Here is a 22,454-nt window from a genome sequence, read left to right on the forward strand (position 1 = left end):
TATAAATATCAACCCTTTTCTTTCTGTGTCCATAACTCTTGCCATCTTTTCTTAATTACCTTTTAATTAACCCCTTAATTTCAGCTTTCCCCAGAGGGACATTAACATTTATTCTTGAATGCTTTAAAGCCTTTTTTGTCAACTTATTGACTATTTCATTTCCAACAATCCCCACATGTGCTGGAATTCATAAAAAGGAGACTTTAATTCCTAGATGTAAAGTTCTGTACAGTCTGGAAGCTTTCTGAATGTCCTGGCTTGAGTAAGATTTTCCATTTTTTTAGACTAACAAGGCTTGATAAAGAATCAGAGCAAAGAACTTGATTCAACCTCTTCCACCCACTTCAGGGAAGAATTTAGATTGGTGTGCCCTATGCAGATCTTGGATATTAAAGTATCCTCCATTCTGTTTCCATATTTTCTCCTTTCAATGCCCACTTTAGGCTGGATATTGAATAAGCATCTCTCTTTTGTTGGAATCAGGATTTTTTTTATCCATCTGGATAGATTTGAGTACTTCTTTCATGTGCATCTCTAAGCTTATACTTTTCCTTTTCTACTAATTTTACAGTGCAAATAGAGATCAAACATTGGTATTTGGAGCAGCCAATGAGGTATTACTACACTGAAATAAATGTTTCATTCATCCAATTAAAAAAATGTAGGGTAATAATTCACATCTATATTTTTTAACTAATAAGTTAGTTATTTTCCATTGGCTCAAGTTAAAAAATATAAATGTGAATCATTACCATAAATGTTTTTAATTGGATGAATGAAAGATTTTTTTCAGTGTACCGTTGGACTTATTTTTGTTATCCATTCCTGTTTTCTTGGCATATACATCAGCCTTCCATCCAAAACTACTGAAGTTTAAGTACTGATGCTCCCAGCATTTTTTCAACACTTCTTTAACCGGATGGGTATCTACTGTATGTGCCCCAATTCACAAGCTACTCAACTGCTTAGACGTCCCTTGCAGTGAAGCTCTGATTGGTTTTCCTGCAACTGGACGTCATATCCAATAAGTGCTATGTAATGTGTAATTATTATGCTTTAAACATACCAACACACACGCACGCACACACACACACACAAACAAGAGATTTTTATTTATGAATGTGAAATAATAAATTGAGCACTATCACAGCCAAATAAGTTTAAAAACTGCATAGATACTATTCAAAGAAATAAAGTAATTAAGAAGTAATAAAGAAATAAGGTAATTCCAACCTGTGAACTCACATTTTCACAATTATTACGCTGCATAATGACATTTTTTCTTCCAAAAAATGTATTTAATGCAATAAATATGTAGCTTTAATATTAAATTAATAAATGAATATTAATAAATTGTTAGTGAAATGTTACGTTATATGTGTGGTGGATAAAGTAGACACAAAAAAACTGTTTATTGAGTACTACTTGAGACAATTCACATTTCATGATAAACTAAATAATTCACAGTTAAAAGTTAAACACAAACCACACAGAAAAAAAATGCAAAAAAATTATATATAAATTGAATAATGAAATATATTTTAAGAATGCATTTAAAATGGCTGGAAATCAATTGTCAGGTGAGTATCGGCCCACTTCTAATGGCCAGTGAATAACTCTCATCCATGTTAACACTCCATTGATCCATCTCTTTATTTGCACGTGGAAATGATTTATCAGAGCTGATCATATGTAGTTTAGAGGTCTGTAACTTACAGCTGCCACTGAAAAGCCCCGAGTATGCTGAGTTCCTATAAAATGTGAAAGCTTCATTGAAAATTCACATGTTTTTGGACGAATTCAGAAATGGTAAGCTGTTCTGCAATATTTATTATTAAAAAATACAATGACCTCAAAAAATAAAAGGTAGAGAAACAAACGGTACAAATGAACAACAGTATGTCAGTGGTTTCAGGCACAGCCTTGAATCACGCTGCTGGCAGAACAGTTCCACTGCTCATCATCCAGCGGCTCATGCATACGCCTGCACTGCAGATCTCCAGACGCAGTGTCAGTGAAGGAGCTCTTAGAGAAGTTCACCCACTCTCCGCTGATGTTTACTCCATACACCTGACACAGCTCAGCAGCCAGCGTGTCTTTCAGAAAGAGGAGGCGTGCCAGTCTCTGGAGCGGGTAGCGGCAGTTTCGGCTGCTGTGTCCGTGGCTGTAGAGCAGGAGCAGGTCTGTCCTGCAGGGCAGCAGGTGTCGGTGGACCGCACAGACCTGGATGAAGTCCAGTCTCTGGGCTAGACGGAGCAGCCGAACTGGATTGCGCTCCATATGTGCTCTGCTTACGGCCAGAGCCAGCTGAACAGCCGGAGAGCTGCGGATTCTCTCAGGCAGCTCAAGAACATGCTGAATGGCTTCAGTTGAACCTGAAAGCATGAAGAAAATATGTAAAAATGATAATTTGCAGCTATGAATTTTATACATTAGTAATTCACCAGACCTGAAAAGATTTGCTAAGCCATAAAATCAATATTACCTGTCAAGTATAAAATGTATTTTGATGTGCAAAAAAAAAAAAAAAAAAAAAAGGTTAAAAAATTCTTCATGTACATCTTTCAGGCAGCTGTACTGTATATGATATACCATTTCTAAATATGTCAGCCCATGACTAAATAAGATTACATGTCCTAAAGGGGCAGCACAGTTTACATGACACATCCTCCCCCACTCTCACAAGGGTTCAAATCTGCTAAGAAATGTAACAAATCATGTAAAAAATGTATTAGCTTTTACTGGAAAAGTAAACATTTTATCAAACTTTGATAACTGCCTTAAACAACTGAAGAGAACACATTTATTCTCACATGAGTTATGCATTAGGTACGTGACAGACAGACATGTTAATTATTTTTAGGAAATGTGTGTAGACCTCTGCAGGCCTCCCATTAATACGAATATTGTGTATTGTGCACGTTTTTTAGACAGACAAAATGTGAAATTCAACTTTGTTGCAAATTTGTTGTCTTTTGAATTTTTTTTTTTTTTGTTACCATGAAAGGAGTGGTTTTGATCCACAAAGTTGTTTTTATTGTCTCATAAAACAAAAATCTTTTATTTGAAACCATGAAAATGCAGATCCTGTTAATAATAGTACCAGTAATAGATAATAGTAAAATCACTTAAAATCTCTTTTTAAAAAAACTGTTGTTCCATTATAGCAGATTTTGACTTCCCTAATATACAAGATTTTAGGCATATGTTGAAACCTATTTACACAAAATAATTTAAAATGTAGCAAAAAGTCTGAGATGAATAAATCAAGGGAATAAAACAGTAAAAACGGTAAAGAATCTCTACAGTGAATCAATATACTGACACTGAGAGCTCTAGCAGCTTCTGCTCACTTACCCAAGTTATAGAGAAGACTCAGTGCCTGAAACTGCTCTTGATGCTGGTGCTTCCCATCTCTGTAGCTCTCCAGCAACCAGCTCAAGCATTCCTGCAGGTGAGTGTCATTGATGCGCGGGTCAAAATACTGACGCTGCTGCCCGCAGAGTCTGTAGGAGGCGTAGAGAAGGAAACGCACGCTTTTCTCCAGCACGGCCACACAGTCCGGCCCCGACACACGCTGGATAATCATGTCCTGACGAACACTACGCAGACGGTCAAACACAAAACTATACACCTGTGGGTCATAAACAAGACAAGCTTGAAATGGCCATAATATTCCAGATAAAAGAATGACAAGATACCGTTTCCGTACCTCCGTCCATGGCTGAAATGTAGAGGAAGCTGCAACCTCATCGACGAGGTAACACACAGTCTTTAAAAGCACAGAGGGAGGTCGAAGGTCGCTGGCTCTCGTGGAGTCTTTCCCTGCTGCAGGTCTCGAATACTCTTTGACGGCACGTGAGACATCTGCACGCGGCAAATGGTCCTGCTCTGTGCCGGCCACCATCTCAAACCTGTGCAGTCGATTCTGTGCTTCCCGCTGGCGTAGTTCATAGGCAGGACACATAGTCAGACAGGTGCCACGAGGCACTGAGTCCTCAGCTTTCTGCTCCTCCAGCCGATCCCTGTTCGCTCTACCCTGTTCCTTACGCCTGTGTCCTCGGCCCCTCTTAGACTGATGCCACCTGAACATCAAACAAGACAGAAAACATACTAAGAACTTAAACTGATCAAAAGTTTGGAATAATTAAGTTTTTATTTTTTATGTTTTTGAAATAAGTCACTGATTCTCACCCAGGCTGCATTTATTTGATCAAAAAAATGGAAAAACAATAATATTGTGTAATACTATTACAATTTAAAACAACTGATTTCTATTTTAATTTATTGTAAAATGTAATTTATTCCTGTGACGTAAATCTGTATTTTCAGCATCATTACTCCAGTCTTCAGTGTCTCATGATCTTCAGAAATCATTCTAATATGATGATTGGCTGCTCAAGAAACATTTCTGATTATTATCAATGTTGAAAACATTTTTTGCTGCTTAATGTTTTTGTGAAACACTAGCATTCGGGGCATATAAGATTTAAATTAATACTTTTATTTCAGCAAGGATGCATTAAATTGATCAAAAGATTTCTACTCCAATGAAAGCTGTTCTTTTGAACTTTCTATTCATAAAAGAATCCTGAAAAATAAACAACAACTTGGTTTTCACAGTAATATTAAGCAGCACAACTGTTTTCAACATTAATAATAAAAAGAACCATAGGCATCAAAAATAACTGATAAAAATCTGCAGCAAATTATTAAAGTATTAGCTGCTGAAAATGCAGCCCTGCGTCACAGGAATAAATTACAAAATATATTAAAATAGAAAACACCTACTTACATTTTTTTTCGCTTACTTAACATTTTTCTTTTAAAAAGTAGCTTTGATAAACACAAGAGACTTTTTTAAAAATGATAATTATTAAAAACTTTTGACAGGTGGTGTGTGTGTGTGAGAGACGTAGTATATTTCATCTCTTCAAAAGTTTTTAGTGTTGCAGAGGTCTGTAAAAGATGCTCACTGCATTCTTTCTCTTTGCTGACAATGACTGAAAATGAATTATTTCCGAACTACATCGCCAAAACAGTTTATTCATGAACACTCTGACTTGTGCATGCAGTAACCTGCTAGCGGTATGTGCAGCTTTATACAGTAATGACATTAGCTTTGTCACAACCATCACAACGAACGAAATCTGTTTCTGTCTGCGGTGACTCGCTGAATCAAACGGGTAACAGTTAAGCTTTTTGATCGGCATCTAAATATAATGTGTTCGTCAAAATAAAAACAAGCTTTAGGTAGACTCACGCGCTGCTCATGGCGGTTTTGTTCATTGGTCGGGTCGAGAGCAACTCCTCAGACGTCACTTGCCGTAAAGACAGCTCCGATTGGTCGCCAGTTGTTATACAATTGTACGTCATATCCGAGAAGTGCTGAGTAATCTTTATTATGCTTGATACCCCAGGGGGCAAGGAAGTCGACCGGAAGTTGAAGTCGGCCGCGTGCCGCCATCTTGTAGCAGAACTTCACTTGCGTTAGCATCCCATTGACTCCCATTCATTTTGGCGTCACTTTGACAGCGAATAACTTTACATCTGAGGCGTTTAAAGACTCCATTTGTCCATTATTTATTTCTAAAGATACACGACAATGTATAAAGGGCTCCATTACCTTCTATGTTACATTATGGCCCCGTAGAAACAGTTTTTGTAAAAAATAGGCTAACGATTGCGTCATAACCACTCGACTCTCTTTACCACAGTAGAGAAATTACCGTACAGACAGGAGGAGAAGCTCGCAGGCAATCGGGGAGACGTCAAGAGATATGGCGTACTGGCGTTACATTTTAAAATACTATACAAAATAATTAATCAGAATACTTACTCCTGCTCACTCAGGCCAAAGAACTCCCCGCTCAAACTCGCCGTCTCTGCAAGATTAACGATGGCAGTTTGCACGCACAGCTACTAGAAGATTTACATCTGTCAGACAAGTTGCTGACGTCATCAAGCTTAGTTTGAGTCTGCGCGTCAGAAACGGAAGTGCTAAAAATCGCTAAAAATGGGCTTCACTTGTCTCAATTGAGTTCCAATGGGGTCGCTGTGTCCATTTCTTTTACTGTCTATGTTGATACCAGAGAATGTCTAGACGGGCTCTGTTGATACATACAGAAAAAGCACAAAATAAAAGTATTTCAGATTCGCCTTAAAAACTGATTTTTTTTTTTTTTTTGAGCATGAAATAAACTGCAATATTAAAGGAAAATTATATATATATATATATATATATATATATATATATAATATATATATATATATATATATATATAAATTTAAAACAAGGTACAAATAGATTTTATTATGGTTATTTTTGTAGAAAGTGGACTGCATATCTGACCATTAAAAGCAACCAGAGTAATTTACTATATAATTCCCTTCACAAGTCAGTTCAGTTATTAATGTTAGGTGTAAAGGACATTAAATTATTAATAAAATATAAGTATGGTATCACATATTTCTCTATCTACATACAAACATAATGTTGAGGTTGTAGATCTCAGTTTTGGAACAAATTAGACCATAAAAAGATTTTGAACAGAAAACTATTTAACATTTCTTAACTAAAAACATATATGAATCAATATGCTTTTTAAAAGGAGGAAAAAAAATACACATGACAAATCCCCTTAATCATTCTGTAGCAATGTATGAAATGAATGCCTACAATTCTGTGATTTTTTTTTTTTTTACATACATTATTTAATTAATTGTAAACAGATGTGATATTCATACAACGTATAATCATGACGTGGAGGGACAGAAGAGTGTCTGGGCTGTGTCTTCCTCCAGTGACTGCTGGATCACAACCGTCTCCCGGCTTACTAATGAAGACACCTCCAGAAGATCCCAAAAAGCCCTAAAATGAAAATAAAACCAAACAAAGACAGAATCCGTTAAACGTTTAAATAAAGAATGGCACAGAGATAATATCAAGCTCTTTCATATATGGAGACTGGCGTGCCTTGTCAACTGTTGGCTGATTTCATTAGCAGTATTTTTCATCTCTCTAAGACACTCCGTTGAAGCCTCACAGTCAGTGGGAATGTCCTTTGTATAGTGTTCCAAGACTTGTGCACTCTGATTCAGACATTCAACAGCTTTGTCTGTGTAAGAGAAAAAATATTCAACAAATCAGGTTGGAATCATTATAAAATCTAAAATCCTCATTTTAACTGACAAAACATTTGCAGATAGAATGCACATCAAAATAAAAAATACTATCCAACACACAATAAAGTTTTTTCCTCCAGGTTGAGCGAATTAGACCTAAAAACTGGCCTGCATCCTCTCCAATGTGCACGTTCTTCCCGGGAAGCTTGTGTCTCGTGGCATCAGTGGCAGTGGTGAATGACTTGTACTCCTCTGCAAACGTGTTTGCTGCAGCAGCAACAGGAGCTAAAGCCTCAATCTGCATAAAAGAAGAGGGACTCAAATGTGAGATGTGTCATCGTGGAGATTTAAGCACCAGTGTTAAATGTGTGGAGATGACCTGTAAGTCCAGTACACTGAGCTTACAGGTCAGAGCTGTTTCTGCTTTTCCAGCAGCAGATACTGCCGTTTCTTGCGATTAACTTGAGCGGACAACTGCTGCTCTTTCTCCATCACAGCCAGAATATTCCTCTCAGCCTCCTCTCTCATTTTTCGGGTATTATGCTCAATCTAGAAACATAAAAACATTAGCAAACATGCACTTTAAATACACATTTCAAACACAACATATAATATTAAGACAAAAAAAAATCCATAAAAAAAGAAACGTACATGTAAAATATTCATGCATAAAAATGTTTTGGATTAATGTTCCATATTTGTCACTATTTTGCACACATGCATTAAATGAAGTAGCCATTTGTTTTTGTCTGGTGTTGCTAGCTCTCCTTATTTCAGTACAGGTGAAATATGGAAAGTACAGTTTTATAGGCTACTATTATAGTTTTTATTAATATTTTGAATCTTTTTTATTTTTATATATATATATATTTTTTTTCATTTTAGTTTTAGTAATTTTGTTGTTTTAGTATTTTTCAGTAGTTTTTAAAAAATATGGCTATATAGCTTTAATTTCATTTCAGTTATTTTAGTATAATTAGTTAATTAAAATGAGAAATGTTACAAGCTCAAATAGTTTTTTTTAATAATTTATTTGATATTTATTACAGTTAATGTTTATTTTATTTCAGGTAATAATTTTTAGGGTTTTAATCGTCATTTTTGTTAACCATAATAACAAAGGATGAAAACTCACTGTGATTTTGCCGGATTTTTGTAAAAAAATATAATAAAGAAATATCTGACAAAAAGTAGGGACACAACTGCGAATCCTTATATTGTACTACCTAGCCTAGTAGTAGTTAAAAAGACAAACTATTTAAGTTTTTTCTTAATATATTATTATAAATAAATAGAATAAGTAATAGTAATTGAATTTATAAACTTTCTAATACACAATTTTTTATAAATCCAATATTGAGGTTTGAGGATAAGTACCGTCAGTAGTGGCGAGTAATAATGTAAAGTCATAATTTTAATAAAATGAATACAAAAGTGACCATCTCTGATTACATCTACATCTTCTGTTTTGAAAACAAACCACAGGTAAAGTTGTGAGGCACTTTCAGTACATTAAATTAACTTAACCTCACACCTTAGCAGTGAGGAAGGCCAACAAAAAAGTCTCCATCGCCAGATCCCTTTCTTCAGTGTTGGGGTCTGCTGTGCTCAGCTGCACAACTTTATCTGGAAAATATAATCAACATATTAAGCAAACAGGTCTGGTGAAAAAATCATATTACTCCAGACTACGAGTACCACACCTTTAATGACGGAGACGTCAAAATCTGGACGTATGCAGTGACCATCCAAAACAGTCGACTGAAAGACGTTTCCTCCCACATTTGAGGCTTCCAGAATGCTGGAGACCACTGTGGGACAACATTACATGCTCAATAGCACTTGCACCAATCATCATGTAAGGAATACTAACTTATCTAATAAAACAATACTCACTCTGCAACCTAGATCCAAGGATATTTAATTTGACACATCTATAATCAAGCCAAACACTCACAGGCATTGTCTGTCAGAGAGCTCTCTGTACGTCTCGATGGTTTTCTCGGGATGCTTACTCTGGGAGAGGACGGTGTGGGTGGCATCAGCATCGACTGCTGCTAGACGCTGCTCTACAGAACACACCACATAAAACATCAACCCTCACATTCAGAGAAATGAGACACAGCTGCACAGATGTTGAAACTATGAAGATGTAATGTTCAGCTTATTTTGCTGTCAGTTACCTTTGCAGGAGCCTTTGTTTCAGTCTGCATGTACCTAGACTTCACAATCGTGCCCAATGCTAAAAATCAGCAGGTTCAGACAAAACTGTCAGTAAAACAGCAATGAGTTTTGACACTGAATGAAAGGAGGATGCAAGTCATGCGCTCACCTTTGGATTTCCTCCTTGCACCGCTGTTATTTCCGCTGCTGGCTTCATTTTCAGTGGACAAACTAAAAAAAAGAGGCTGTCTCAATATCCACATACAAGAAACTGACTGAAAAAATAAATTAAGATTGATAAGAATGAGTTAAATGACAACTAGATACTGTTTTGTGATGTTTAAGTTAGTTACATTTAGACTTCGAACCACTTTTACTTAAGTAACAGATGCAGATATTTCATGACTTTTAGTTGTTAGTAGACCAAATAATTATTGAGGCGTAATAATGTCAGTGTCAAATGCATAAACTACTTTACTTTTGACTGTGTTTGATTTTTAAAGCAAGTCAGGTTTGTTCATTCAGTGTCAATTCCGAGCTATGTCACCTGAGTCACGGCGAGGACATATTTTGACATATATTTAAATAAATACATTTCAAATATTCAACTTTACAAGACCAACATTAGCGCAAGTGTTTACACAAGACGTAATAAATATAATACTTTACAGAAAACAATGTAAAAACAAGTGAGTCTGACTGCTGTTTACATTATACAAGCATCAATTTATATATGAGTGTTTATAAACAATGAACTTTAAAGAATTAAACGTTAAAGTAAAACGTGAAGTCACTCGAAGCTGTTTTCTCTACTTTACGTATGTTTAACGGCTTTTTGGATGCCATTACATCACACAGACCCAAACTGGTATGAGGACTGTTATGATTATTGTTACTGTTATGATTATTTTTTAACCGCGTTTTGCTGGTTTTCTTCCTCGGTGCTTGACGCGCTGACGTGAGTTGCGTCCAGCGCCACCTGTCGGACTGGAGAGTAACTGAACGAAATAAAGTAATCCAACCTGCGAATAGTTTCACAATCTTCCTGTACATTGCCAAATTACGTTTTTTTTTTCATCGTAATAAATCACTTAGGGGTAATTGATCTCCTGTTTAAAAGACATTTTATTATAAAAAGCCGTAGTTTTGACCTAAATTCAATATATAGGTCACAGAATCGTATACGCACATGCTCTTAGTGAAATGTTACGTCATATGTATGACAGATAAATTATAAAATAATAAAAAATAAACTTTTAACTGGAACGATTTCGTTTTAAACGATTTATACGATAAACTAATTAATTATTAGTTAAAAGTCAAACACAAAGCGCGAACAAAAAATGCGCAAAATTGTATATAATCGTATAATGAAATATATTTTAAAGCATTTAACACGTTTCGTCCTGTCAGTCAGTTGTGAAGCGAGTGTCCGCCCACTTCTAATGGTCAGTGATTAACTCTCATCCATGTTTACACCGCTCCGTCTCTTTATTTGCACATGAAAACGACTTCTCCAGCAGCATGAAGAGCTGATCATAATTTGGTTTAGAGGTCTGTGACTCGGGTAAGTGCAGATATCCCTGTGTTTCTTCATCCCTGTGGAGCTGAAGTGTTAGGATTAGCCATAGTTAGCAAGAAAAGTTGGCCGAGTTAAGCTCAACCTCCGCGTCTGCGTCTGTCTTCTTAGTGCTGCTCATCAGACATTTGATGGATTTAAGACATGAATTTGTTTAAATATGATCAAATATTTTCTCATAATCTTTGAAAAAAGCGCTCTTCTTCAGCTCGAGGTTATTAGCAAGCACCTAGCGAAGCTAAAACTGCGAGACGCTCCCACTTTCGTGGATGTTTTCAGAAGTTTCTTCATGTGTAAAAAATGAATGATGATGAATATAGTTTGTTTATGGGAATTATTAGGAGAACTTTAAAATTTGAGCTTGAAATATGCTGTATGTTAAGTGTTAATGAAACTTATTATGTGCTCTAACCGTCCGTAGCGATGAATATTTGTTGTTATGGCATCTGCTTTCCATGGAAAGTGCAGAAATCCTGTGCTGTCGCGAGGCTCTTTTCACCAGACCTCGTCGATTAATTATAAATATGCATGTGAGGGATCAGTTTCGCAGCTCGATGAAAGTTCATGAGAGGGTTGGAGTTTGTGTTTCCATCACTGACTCACTCACTCAGTAACTAGTCATTAGTTCTGGCGGATCTGCCATGAGTAATGTCATGATTTGAACGCATGTTGTCGTGTTCAGGAATGCTTCTCAAGGTGGTGTTGGGATCATGTGTGTTTTGTGCTCTTCAGGGTTGGAGAACGGCTAGGATGGCCTCTAAACTGTTCGACAGACTTCGCCGCACACTGTTCAAAGAAGGGGATCTTCCTGCGGAGACGGAGGGACACGGAGCAGAGGACTTTCCTGAAAGCTCTGAGCTCGAGGACGATACAGACTGCGTGTCGGCCAGACTCGGAGGAACCCTGTGCTTTGAGGGCGGAGGGGCCCTGGACTCTGAGGACGCAGGAGACGCGTCGGGGCCAGACAGCGACTCTGACTTCTTTGGAGAGTCCATAGATAATGCATGTAGCAGCACAGGTAGTCATCAATAACACGCGTGTTATACAAAGCTGGAGCTGTAAGTTGAAGTCCTGGATTCACATTCAGAAGCTGTTACAGGATAGTTCACCCAAAAAAATGAAAATTAATTTTCTGCTCCAAAAGTTACATCATTGTTCAAAAGTTTAGGATTTAGTTTAGATTTTGTAATGCTTTTAAAGAAGACTTTTATGCTTACCAAGACTGCATTTATTTGATTAAAATACAGTAAAAACATAAATATTGTGAAATATTGGTACAATTTAAAATAGCATTTTTTTTGTGTGTGTTAATAAATTTTCAAAAGTAGTTTACTCCTGTGATCAAAGCTGAATTGTGAGCATCATTACTGCAGTCTTTAGTTGTCACATGATCCTTCAGAAATCATTCTAATATGCTGATTTCATGCTCAAGATTTATTATTATGATCATAAATGTGGAAATTATATAACTTATTTTTTTTTCAGGGTACTTTGAATAGAAAATTTAAAGCAAAAAACAAAACTCTTCTGTAACATCTTTACTGTCACTTTTGATTAGTTTTATGCAGCTGGGAAGCATTAAACCAATGTTTATACAGTCTTACTGACTCCAAACTTTCAGCTTTACAGTATACTATTATTATTGATTGGAGCTGTCAAGCCCCCCCCCCAAAAAAACTAAACAAAACAAAACAAAAACAAAAAACACCATAAAATTAGTCCGTTTGACTTTACATGGCACATAGCAAATGTTCTGAAGTCATACGATAAGGAATAGATTCAAATTTGGGACATCATCTCATCACTTGCAGTTCTTGAATCACATTCTCCATTCTGTGTATTCAAACTGATGTGTGGCCAAACAAACTGGAAAGCAGTGGTTTTTGGTTATTGTGAACTGCGACGTGTATGGAAAAAAGACTTCTTTTAAAAACAGTGTTTGGTTTGGAACAAGCTCTTCCTTTAAGCGCACTCTGAACACGTTTGATATGGTTCTTGTGAATTTACAATAATGTATTTTTAGGCAGATTTCACTTCTTCTTTTTTAGTTCACTTTTAGTTGACTTGATGCTTCACAGTTGCAGTTAATCTTGTCTTTGGTTTATAGAGACCAGTCCAATAGGGCCTTCCCCAAAAGCCTCAAATATGATCACCAGACAACTACAAGAAAACTGGCGGAGCTCAAGAACTCGATGCATTCCTGAAAAACTCATTTTTGAGGTGACTGATGCCAGTGTTGTCCATGAAACAAACTCCAAGTATGTGGTAAGTACACTAACCCCAACGGTGAACCATTTCAGTCAAGCTTAAAGAACCATTTTTCAGTCTGTCAGTCTTTTTTTTTTTTTTTTTTTTTTTTTTTGGTTACCAAAACCATTTTTATACCAACATTCAAAGAAGCATGTAATATTTGGGAAAAAGACAAAATAGACTGTTCACACAAAAGAAAAGGAAAAGTCTTGTAAAAATCTAGTTTAAAACACATGTAATTTTTAGAAAATTAAATGTACTCTTTGTATAAATATTGGTTTTATATGGTTTTGAAAAATGTGTATATAAATTTAAAGTGACGTGACATACAGCCAAGTATGGTGACCCATACTCAGAATTCGTGCTCTGCTTTTAACCCATCCAAAGTGCGCACACTCGAACCCACAACCTTAGGGTTAGGAGTCAAACTCTCTAACCACTAGGCCATGACTTTTAAGGACTCTAAAAATCTCCATATAACTCAAAAATTTTATTTAAGGATTCTAGAAATCGTCAAAGTCTCCATAAAGACTTTATTGGTCACGCTACATAACTTTGATTTGGTGGGCTAATATTTTAAAATATTTTTAATATTTTTTTCTTAGACTTATTATTTTGTTTTAATTATTACTATTATTATACATTTGATTTATTGGCACCTTTGACGACACTCAAGGACACCATACATCAGTAAACAAAATCAACAAACAATAGGGCAGCACAGCCTACCTGCAACTAAACAGTACATAAAAGCCTGCCTAAATAAACAAGTTTTAAGTTTAGATTTAAAAACCACAATACTTTGACACTTACGAATATCCACCGGTAGTGAACTCTGTAGATACGGAGCAGCATAACCAAAAGCTCATGACCCCATAGAAGTTGTCCGAGTGCGTGGAAGTACAAAAGTGAGTGATGGTACGTCTCAGATCAGGCTTACACACAGATAAACAAACATTAAAAGATACTAGCAAATGATCTGAAATAATAAAAGATTAAGATTTTATTTTCAAAAATGTGAGGCTTTTTAAAAAAAAAAATTTATCAGGACAGTTGTATCACCCTGACAATTTAGGCTTCGTGCCCCCCAAAAATATAAAAATGAATTTGAATTAAGAAAATTTAAAAACCTGCTTATCGTTAAAAAAAAGGTATGTTCAGGTCATTGCATGTGTGAACTGCATTCTTTATGTATTTTTGAATAAACTATTCCATCTAGACAAAAAAAAAATGTAAGCGTCATGTCAAGCACCCATCTAACAGTTGCAGGTTTTGTTTTTCTGATTTCACATGAAGTCAAACACACATGTGGTCTTTCTCATCAGCTCTACACGATTCACGTCATCCATTCTGGGACGTTTGACAAAACTCCCGCTATCATCACGCGGCGCTACACTGACTTTGAACGGCTACACAGCCGCTTGCGTCGCCGTCACGGAGACGAAATGGATGGCGTGTACTTCCCTCGCAAGAAGCTGCGCAAAAACTTTGCAGCCGAGACCATTGCTAAGCGCAGCCGGGCGTTTGAGCAGTACCTGACCCACCTTTGCTCCCTTCTTGAACTACGGAGCACACCTACGTTTCTTGAGTTCTTCTACCTGGGTGATCTGCGCGCGGGCCAGATGCTGATGCGAGTGGGCCGGTACCAAGACGCCCTAGGCCCTCTTCTCAATGCTCTGCGACTCCAGGAGAAGTTAGGATGCCATCAGCTCCTGCAGCTCAACCAGCTCCAGAGGGTTCATTGGTTCTTCACGCTCTCCGCCTTGGTCACCTGCTTTCAAGAACTAGACCAGCTCAGTGAGGCTCAGGAACACTGCGACCGAGCCCTGCAGGACCTAGCGCCTTCCCAGGAGGCTTTGCAGCAGCACCAGTTGCACCCTCTGCTCATCCCGCTCCTGCAGTCCAACGTGAGGCTGTCCTGGAAGGTCTCGAAGGACAAGAGGCGCTGGGAAGCTCTTCTGCAGGAGATCCAGGAGCAGGGGATTGATATCGGGAATCAGCCCAACCTAAAGGAGTGTCTAATTAAAGAGAGCATCGAGGACAGCGAGGGGCTGGTCAGGGCTAAGGGCAAAAGTGAAGATGTCCCGTAAGCATTCAGGAGTATTTTTTTAAATATGAGTTTTAGCAGTTTTGAGGGATGTTTCTGAAATCAATATGTTTGATAGATTACAAAGAAAACCTGTGGAATTAATACTAACTATTATAATGCACAACACGCCTATCACTTTGAAACACGCATACAGTACATTTCATGTTCACATTTCAATAGCGTTTATTATAGCCTTATTTTTTATTTGGTAACACTTTACCATATGATTCAATTTGTTAACATTTCTTAAAGGAATAGTTCAGCCAAAAATGAAAAAATGCTGAAAGCCATCCAAGATTTAGATGAGTTTGTTTCTTCATTGGAACAGATTTGGAGAAATGTAGCATTACATCACTTGCTCACCAGTGGATGCTCTGCAGTGAATGGGTGCCGTCAGAACGAGAGTCCAAACAGCTAATAAAAACATCACAATAATCCACACGTAATCCACAAAACTCCAGTCCATCAATTAATGTCTTGTGAAGTGTTTGTAAGAAAAAAAATCATCATTAAGGCATTTTTACATTAGACTGTTGCTTTGGCCAAATCCATAATAACACTTCCTCCAGTGAAAAAAGTCCATCCCTGTTGTCCTCTCACATCAAAATCCAAAGATATATTTGTTCAGAACTGTTTTCATTTATAAAACTTCTATTATGGTTTCGAGAACTTGTATATTAGCAGAAAGCAAAGGTTTAAGGTTAAAACGGCTTAGTGTTGGATTTGTTACAAACATGCAAACATTACAGACATGCAGCTTTTTGCTTCACAAGACGTTAATTCAGTCATGTGGATTACTTGTGCTATTTGGACTCTCATTGGGATGGACCTATTCACTGCTAAATGTTACATTTCTCTCATCTTGAATGGCCTAAGAGGGAGTCGGTTTTCATTTTTGGGTGAACTATTCCTTTAATGCATTACGAATTAGGAATGAATACTTTTAACAACAAGCAACGATAGTGTAATATAGGAAAATAACATTCACCTAGATTAATAAATGCTGTAAAGAATTATCATTTATTATTAGTTCATGATAGCTCTAATGCATTAATTAATGTTAAAAAATTTAACTTGTAAATTGTTACGCTTTATTTTTGTATTCTACAAAATACTGAACTGGGTTTTGGTGTGACACACAGAACTTTTTGAACCACTTAATTCCTTATTTTCAGCTGTCCGGAGTTGCAGCCCAGTTTTATATTTAGTAGGCTTGAGCTACAGAAACTTCTCCACCTTTATTTCAGCACCTCTAGCACACATTATTTAGAGTGGACATCGGAAAGAATTAAGCGAGGCTGTCTAAACTCTAAACTGTGCTGTTTACATTCTGCCTTTTCAGTGAAGAATGCAGTATGAATTTTTAAAGTAAAGGGAATTTCCTCTTTTGGTGTAAATTATGAATGTAATTATCAAATAATGCTACAACAGAAGTCTTCAGATAGTAATATGTTTTTGTGATGATGTAAACTACAGTTTTAAATTTTATTTAGTTACAGAGCTCTTTTAGAATACTTTTAAAACTTATGGTCACAGCAGTTTATTTAGCCAGTGCAAAAAAAACAAACAAACAAACAAAAAAAAAAAACACTAAACAGCTTTTTAGAGCTTTTTTTATATATATATATATTTCTAACAGAGCCTTTTTATTGAATGATTTGGAATACACGCAGATACAGAAAACACTATCATTCCATTAATACTGCATAGTTGTTAATTTCAAAAATTAAAGTTTTAATATCTGAGCCTACACTTTTTATACAGTCTTCATATATATACATAGAGAGAGAGATGGATCTAGATATTTTAACAAATTATTGTCCCTTACACGCAAATTCAGATAATTTTGTATACTTGTTAAACAGATTACTGTTTTTTCCCTCTCTGTTACCTACTAAATTTGAACTTGAATATATTTATTTATGTATATTTATTTATTGTTGTTGGGCATAGTTGAATCATTAAAGTAATATACTCTTCACAAAGCCATTTTCACAAATTTTGTCATTTTAAAGCTGCATTTTGGCAAACTAAAAGGACTTTACATTAAATGCTTCCTGGTTTTAATTCAGGTTTTGTATTTCAAATTATTTTGTGCAATGAAAGTGTTCAAGGAAAATTTCAGTAGATCAATAAACTATTTACATAACTCTCAGATGTACTGAATTTGTACTGCGCTTTGCTAATGGAAAAGTATTGTGTAACGTTCTCCTCTCCTTTCCGGTTCCTCAGTAAGTTTGGGTGAAAGACAAGAGCAGCATGGCTGTGAATTGTACTATTGATTTAGTTATTTTAGTAAATTATTATTTAGTTCCATCTGTATTTTTTTCGGATCATTATTAACCCATATTTAAAGAACCAGTCTCAGCTTCCAGTGGCTGATTGCATAAACTGCTTAGACTAGTCTTACGAGTTAGACATTACTTTTTTTCTGGTCATAACTTGTATTAGTCAGTTAAATAAAAACCAGATTGGTCTAATTTAAATCCAAAAATTAAGACAGATTATTATCTCTTGCCTAACTACTAGTTGGTTAGACTAGTTAAGATGTGTGACTGTCTATGCAACTGGCCCCAGTTCTCAAAGCTTTATATGGTCTTTTGACTGCATTTTTTTTTTTTTTTTTTTTTTTGTGTGTGTGTGTGATTTTTTTTATCAGAATATTTATATATAAAGTTAGCAAATATATATATATATATATATTCTTGTTCATATATATATATATATATATATATATATATATATATATATATATATATATATATATATATATAATATAAAATCTCATTTGACCCTAAAATATTTTATAATTCGAGAGCTTAGCCCCTCACACATACTGTTCTCTAAAGGCCCCAGATGTGATTTTCATTTACAGCACAATACACAGCATTGAGAGCACAAACACTTATTAGTTTTAAACATCTGTCATCTGCCATCTAGTGGTCACATGAAACTTTACAGCATTCCTCTAGATGCACATTACTGTGTGTCAATGCGTAATCTGCTCTAAAGCATGCATACAGTCAATTTTATATTCTATACAAAGGGTCCTATTCACTTGAAATCATATGGCACTGCTAACATGCATGACTGCTGACAGATATTTCTATGTTCCTCATCCACAGAGGAAATGCCAGTTCTTTTTTTCCTGTGCAGCTGCTTCCATGGAGAAATTGAGGGGTTTCCATTGAGGTTTCTTCGGGTAAAATGAACCAGATCAGCCCACACACTGCCACAAAAGACTTCAAAGTTTAAACCATGTCTGGCATGATTGTACTGTACATAATTAAAAACAAACTATTATGTGGCAAAAAAGTAGCCTATCTTACTTCATCCAAACTTAAGCGGCATACATTGCAAACGTATTTGGATGACTCTACTGCAGTCACGTGGCTTTTACAGATCAAGTGATTTAAAAATACAAACACTTCTGGAACCGAGTGCCCTTTAAAGGGATACTCCACCCCAAAATGAAAATTTTTTCATTAATCACTTACCCCCATGTCGTTCCAAACCCGTAAAAGCTCAGTTCATCTTCTGAACACAATTTAAGATATTTTGGATGAAAACCGAGAGGCCTGTGACTGTCCCATAGACTGGCAAGTAAATAGCAGTGTCAAGGTCCAGAAAATGAATGAAAGTCGTCTTCAGAATACTCCATCTACCATCAGACATGCAATCTGGGTTATATGTAGCGACGGGAACACTTTTTGTAAGCAAAGAAAACAAAAATAACGACTTTATTCAATAATTCCTTTGTCATCGGTCTCCTCTGTGTCTCTCCATATCACCGTATGCTGTGTATGCTCTTCTGTATCATCCGCGCCACAAGGATGACACAGAAGAGAATACACAGTATACAGTGATATGGAGAGACATTTTAAAATGTCGCTTTAAAAATGCAAACCAAAGGAACTTGAAAGCATGAGTATTTACTGTCCCTTTTTACAGCTATGGTCAGGGCCGTTTCTAGTCATTTTGACGCCCTAGGCCAAGGGTCACCAAAATTGGGTCCTGGAGGGCCACTGTCCTGCAGAGTTCAGCTCCAAACCTAATTAAACACACCTGAACCAGCTAATCAAGCTCTTACTAGGTAGGCCCCTTGTCTAAATACCCACACTTGTAGTCTTTGCACTTGACTACTTACATGATGCATTTCCTGTTACTTACTTGCATGATGTATTTGGTTCAAGTGAGCATGAAGACGCAAGACCACAAGTGCGTGTAAAACTTTTCATTATCTGATGGGACACACCGTGCTCTGATCCAGTGGCATACAGGCAACTTGACAGTATTCTAGCCCAGTATCGTTGGGGGCGGCAGTTCATATTTCAGTGTGGCCGTGCCAGTCTTTATCACAACTCTTAAAAGTGTAGCTCCAGATATGCGCTCATTGGCGCCCCTCCTGCTGGTGGCGACCGCTTTGCCTATGTCTAGAAACGGTCTGTGATGATGGTGAAGTAATTCTAATGGATTAAAGAGAACTGAATCGCATATTTTATGTTGCGGAGTTTAGCAGATGTTTTGATCCAGCCACAGGTTTTTTGTTTGTGTTATTTAGTGTGCCTCGCGCCTCGGACGCGTGCATCTCTCCGCCCCCGGCCCGGACTCGACTCGCTCGTTCAGCGCGCTTCCAGCAGAGCTCAGCACTGTGTGAGCGCAGGTGAGAGGATGTCGGCTCGAGTGTGCTGCTCGGTGAGTGTGCTGCTATTGTGTCTGTCCGGATGTCTGACCACAACAGACGCGGCTCCAGGGAGGAACTGCACAGGTGAGAAGATCCGTGTTCCTTTAGCTTCATTACGCAGCCCGAAGACATGCATAAACATGACAAAACATGACATTAGACATGCAAAAAAGGCATTATATATATATATATATAGTATAACAAGAATAGTAATATTAGCATGGTTACGATATATATATATATTTTTTTTTTACTAGGTTTGTATGCCATCATTCCTGGAAAAAAAATCTTCGAAATGTTTTGTATTTTAACTCCCTTATAATAAACTATAAGGGATTTAATCATAACTTCTAACTATTTAAAGAATTACTGTACCTTACAGACCATTTGTTCTTCAATAAAATTCTGATGCGTTTATTGTATTCAGTCCATTATCTCAAAATGTATGTAAATTTAAAAGTCTGTCTCTCTCTCTCTCTCTCTCTCTCTCTCTCTCTCTCTCTCTCTCTCTCTCTCTCTCTCTCTCAGTTTGTTGTTTTGAATCAAAATGCTTAAGATGAAATACTGTAATGGCAGCCATGAGGATGGCATAATAATTATTTTGAACACACATTTGGTAACAACAGTAGATTCATGAACAAAATATAAATTGATGTCCGTGTTTTTCTATTAGTAATTAATATTAATTAATTTTCTATTAATATTCACTATTACACTAACACAAAAACTTACTCAGAATTTTTTTTTCACTCAGAAATTGCTAATAAATTTCAGACAATAATTTAAAAAAACACACAAAAGTAACGTTATAATAAAGTAACGTTGAATTAAATGTGACATTTTCAAGTAGAAAGAATTTATTTTATTTTTTTACGTAGGTTGTAAAAGCACCTTGTATTTTGAAGCTAGCTGACACAGTTTATGCTTAAATAGTAGATTTAAACTATTTGAATTTGAAGCAGATAAATATGTGAAAATGTTAGTTTTAATGGAAAACCACTGACTTACAGATGCTGAACCAAACTCTTACATCACTCCCTGATCTCTCCTATAATGCTGCTCTTCTGTAGTGTTGGGTCACTGTCCGGCGAAGCTGACGGTTGTGCCGTCCAGTCGGGGATGTGTTTCTGATAAAGACTGCTCTGGAGGACACAAATGCTGTGTCTTTGACTGCGGAGCTGTGTGTGTGCCGCCTGCTTTCAGTAAGAAACAGCAAGTAACACATTGCATTGAACATTACATTTTGTTGAAAGGCTCAAATAGTGTGTGTGTGTATATATATATATATATATATATATATATATATATATACACACACACACACACACACACACACACACACACACACACACACACACACACACAGTAAAAGCATTCAGCATGCAGTGGTACGGTTTCTCTGTCGTGTTTCTGTATAACAGCAAAGCCAGGAGTGTGTCCACGCAGAAAATTTGGAGCAGGACTGTGTGCTGAGTTCTGTGTCAATGACAGTGACTGTCCGAACGATGAGAAATGCTGCAGCAATGGATGTGGACATGAATGCACGGCTCCATATACAGGTATGAATATTATATTATATTATATTATATTATATTATATTATATTATATTATATTATATTATATTATATTATATTATATTATATTTTTGTTTGGGTCAGCTTTCTCATAGCATGTCATAAGTTTTCTTTCTGCCTCTCAGTTTGTCTTATTTTATAATAATAAGTATTATTTAATTTTATTATGTTGTTATACAGGTAGGAATTTTATTATTTAATTTTTTTCTATTATTTCCATTTTTCTTTTTGGGGGCAGTTTTCCCATTGCTTTTCAGTTTGTATTTTATTTGTATTTATTTTTTTAAATATAATTTTTACATATTATACAATATTGCACTGTTCCAGACACAGGGTGGCCTTACAAAATGAATAAACATGAAATAATACTTATAGTACAATTCACTCTGTAAGTAAAATGATGTTGCTTTGAGTGTTTTGTGCAGTATATCTGAGACTGAACACTGTTTGTCTGTGTCCATGCAGTGAAGCCTGGTCGATGTGCTCTACCGAAGGGGACTCCAATGTGTGCAGAATACTGTTACCATGATGGCCAGTGTCCTGCTGAACAGAAATGTTGCCCAACCACCTGCGGACACGCATGCAGTGAACCGTGCTGATTTAACCATCGGAAAGAGTCTTTGGTGGATTGATTTTGCATAATAATACATACTTGAGTTTTTTTTTGCCATTTAGTGCTTTATTCATAGGGGTTGTTTTCCTCACTTATAACCACCAAATAAACCTCATAGTTTCAGTTAACCTTCCAGTGGTTGTGTATTTTTGGCCACCAAATAACAAAGAAAACTGCTTCATTGAAGAGTTGGTATTTTTGGTATGCCAGTGTTCATTTGGCTGTTCTCTTCTCACATAACAGCTCATTGGCATCAGTGCTTAGGAATGTACAAGTTCCCCTCCCTGAGACCCAAACACACACAAAACGTCTTGTAATGAAAGAGACCTCTGTTTCCATCCTTTCCAGGAGCTTGGCAGCAAAAGGGTCAAAACTA

General features: G+C 36.4%; 3 protein-coding genes and 1 pseudogene across 4 annotated transcripts; 2 read left to right on the forward strand and 2 right to left on the reverse strand.

Annotated features, from left to right (window-relative positions):
* Positions 1 to 1,516: 1,516 nt before the first annotated feature.
* LOC109049653 (SAC3 domain-containing protein 1-like) lies at positions 1,517 to 6,858 on the reverse strand. Its single transcript, XM_042712823.1, has 6 exons — positions 6,748 to 6,858; positions 6,090 to 6,110; positions 5,264 to 5,415; positions 3,713 to 4,085; positions 3,358 to 3,634; positions 1,517 to 2,375 (listed from the first exon to the last, which is right to left on the reverse strand). Exons 3-6 carry the CDS (start codon positions 5,374 to 5,376, stop codon positions 1,912 to 1,914), a joined length of 1,227 nt encoding a protein of 408 aa, XP_042568757.1. The 5' UTR covers positions 5,377 to 5,415; positions 6,090 to 6,110; positions 6,748 to 6,858; the 3' UTR covers positions 1,517 to 1,911.
* Positions 6,748 to 10,437, reverse strand: LOC109045251 (annotated as a pseudogene).
* Positions 10,438 to 10,668: 231 nt separating this feature from the next.
* On the forward strand, positions 10,669 to 15,524 carry LOC109079994 (sorting nexin-21-like). 2 transcript variants are annotated; one of them, XM_042712824.1, is made up of 4 exons: positions 10,669 to 10,855; positions 11,600 to 11,885; positions 12,975 to 13,132; positions 14,443 to 15,524. In XM_042712824.1, the coding sequence occupies exons 2-4, from the start codon at positions 11,618 to 11,620 to the stop codon at positions 15,205 to 15,207; spliced, it is 1,191 nt and encodes a 396-aa protein (XP_042568758.1). In that variant the 5' UTR covers positions 10,669 to 10,855; positions 11,600 to 11,617; the 3' UTR covers positions 15,208 to 15,524. The 2 variants fall into 2 exon arrangements, with proteins under 2 accessions (XP_042568758.1, XP_042568759.1); XM_042712825.1 differs by lacking the exon at positions 10,669 to 10,855 and adding an exon at positions 10,957 to 11,512.
* A 4,051-nt stretch (positions 15,525 to 19,575) lies between these two features.
* LOC109080310 (perlwapin-like) lies at positions 19,576 to 22,206 on the forward strand. Its single transcript, XM_042712827.1, has 4 exons — positions 19,576 to 19,974; positions 20,961 to 21,092; positions 21,312 to 21,449; positions 21,931 to 22,206. The coding sequence occupies exons 1-4, from the start codon at positions 19,707 to 19,709 to the stop codon at positions 22,062 to 22,064; spliced, it is 672 nt and encodes a 223-aa protein (XP_042568761.1). The 5' UTR covers positions 19,576 to 19,706; the 3' UTR covers positions 22,065 to 22,206.
* Positions 22,207 to 22,454: the final 248 nt, after the last annotated feature.

Source organism: Cyprinus carpio, chromosome A23, assembly GCF_018340385.1.
Source record: "Cyprinus carpio isolate SPL01 chromosome A23, ASM1834038v1, whole genome shotgun sequence".
NCBI classification, from domain to species: domain Eukaryota; kingdom Metazoa; phylum Chordata; class Actinopteri; order Cypriniformes; family Cyprinidae; genus Cyprinus; species Cyprinus carpio.

What these genes read in the sequence shown, in the direction of transcription:
- LOC109079994 (XM_042712824.1), top strand. Translation starts at nt 11,618, where the DNA reads ATGGCCTCTAAACTGTTCGACAGACTTCGCCGCACACTGTTCAAAGAA. An exon ending in TAATGCATGTAGCAGCACAG is followed by an intron (nt 11,886 to 12,974) that starts GTAGTCATCAAT and finishes TTTGGTTTATAG; the next exon opens with AGACCAGTCCAATAGGGCCT. An exon ending in AAACAAACTCCAAGTATGTG is followed by an intron (nt 13,133 to 14,442) that starts GTAAGTACACTA and finishes CTTTCTCATCAG; the next exon opens with CTCTACACGATTCACGTCAT.
- LOC109049653 (XM_042712823.1), bottom strand. Translation starts at nt 5,376, where the DNA reads ATGACGTACAATTGTATAACAACTGGCGACCAATCGGAGCTGTCTTTA. An exon ending in CATTTCAGCCATGGACGGAG is followed by an intron (nt 3,635 to 3,712) that starts GTACGGAAACGG and finishes TATGACCCACAG; the next exon opens with GTGTATAGTTTTGTGTTTGA. An exon ending in GAGTCTTCTCTATAACTTGG is followed by an intron (nt 2,376 to 3,357) that starts GTAAGTGAGCAG and finishes TCATGCTTTCAG; the next exon opens with GTTCAACTGAAGCCATTCAG.
- LOC109080310 (XM_042712827.1), top strand. Translation starts at nt 19,707, where the DNA reads ATGTTGCGGAGTTTAGCAGATGTTTTGATCCAGCCACAGGTTTTTTGT. An exon ending in TCCAGGGAGGAACTGCACAG is followed by an intron (nt 19,975 to 20,960) that starts GTGAGAAGATCC and finishes GCTCTTCTGTAG; the next exon opens with TGTTGGGTCACTGTCCGGCG. An exon ending in GTGTGTGCCGCCTGCTTTCA is followed by an intron (nt 21,093 to 21,311) that starts GTAAGAAACAGC and finishes TCTGTATAACAG; the next exon opens with CAAAGCCAGGAGTGTGTCCA.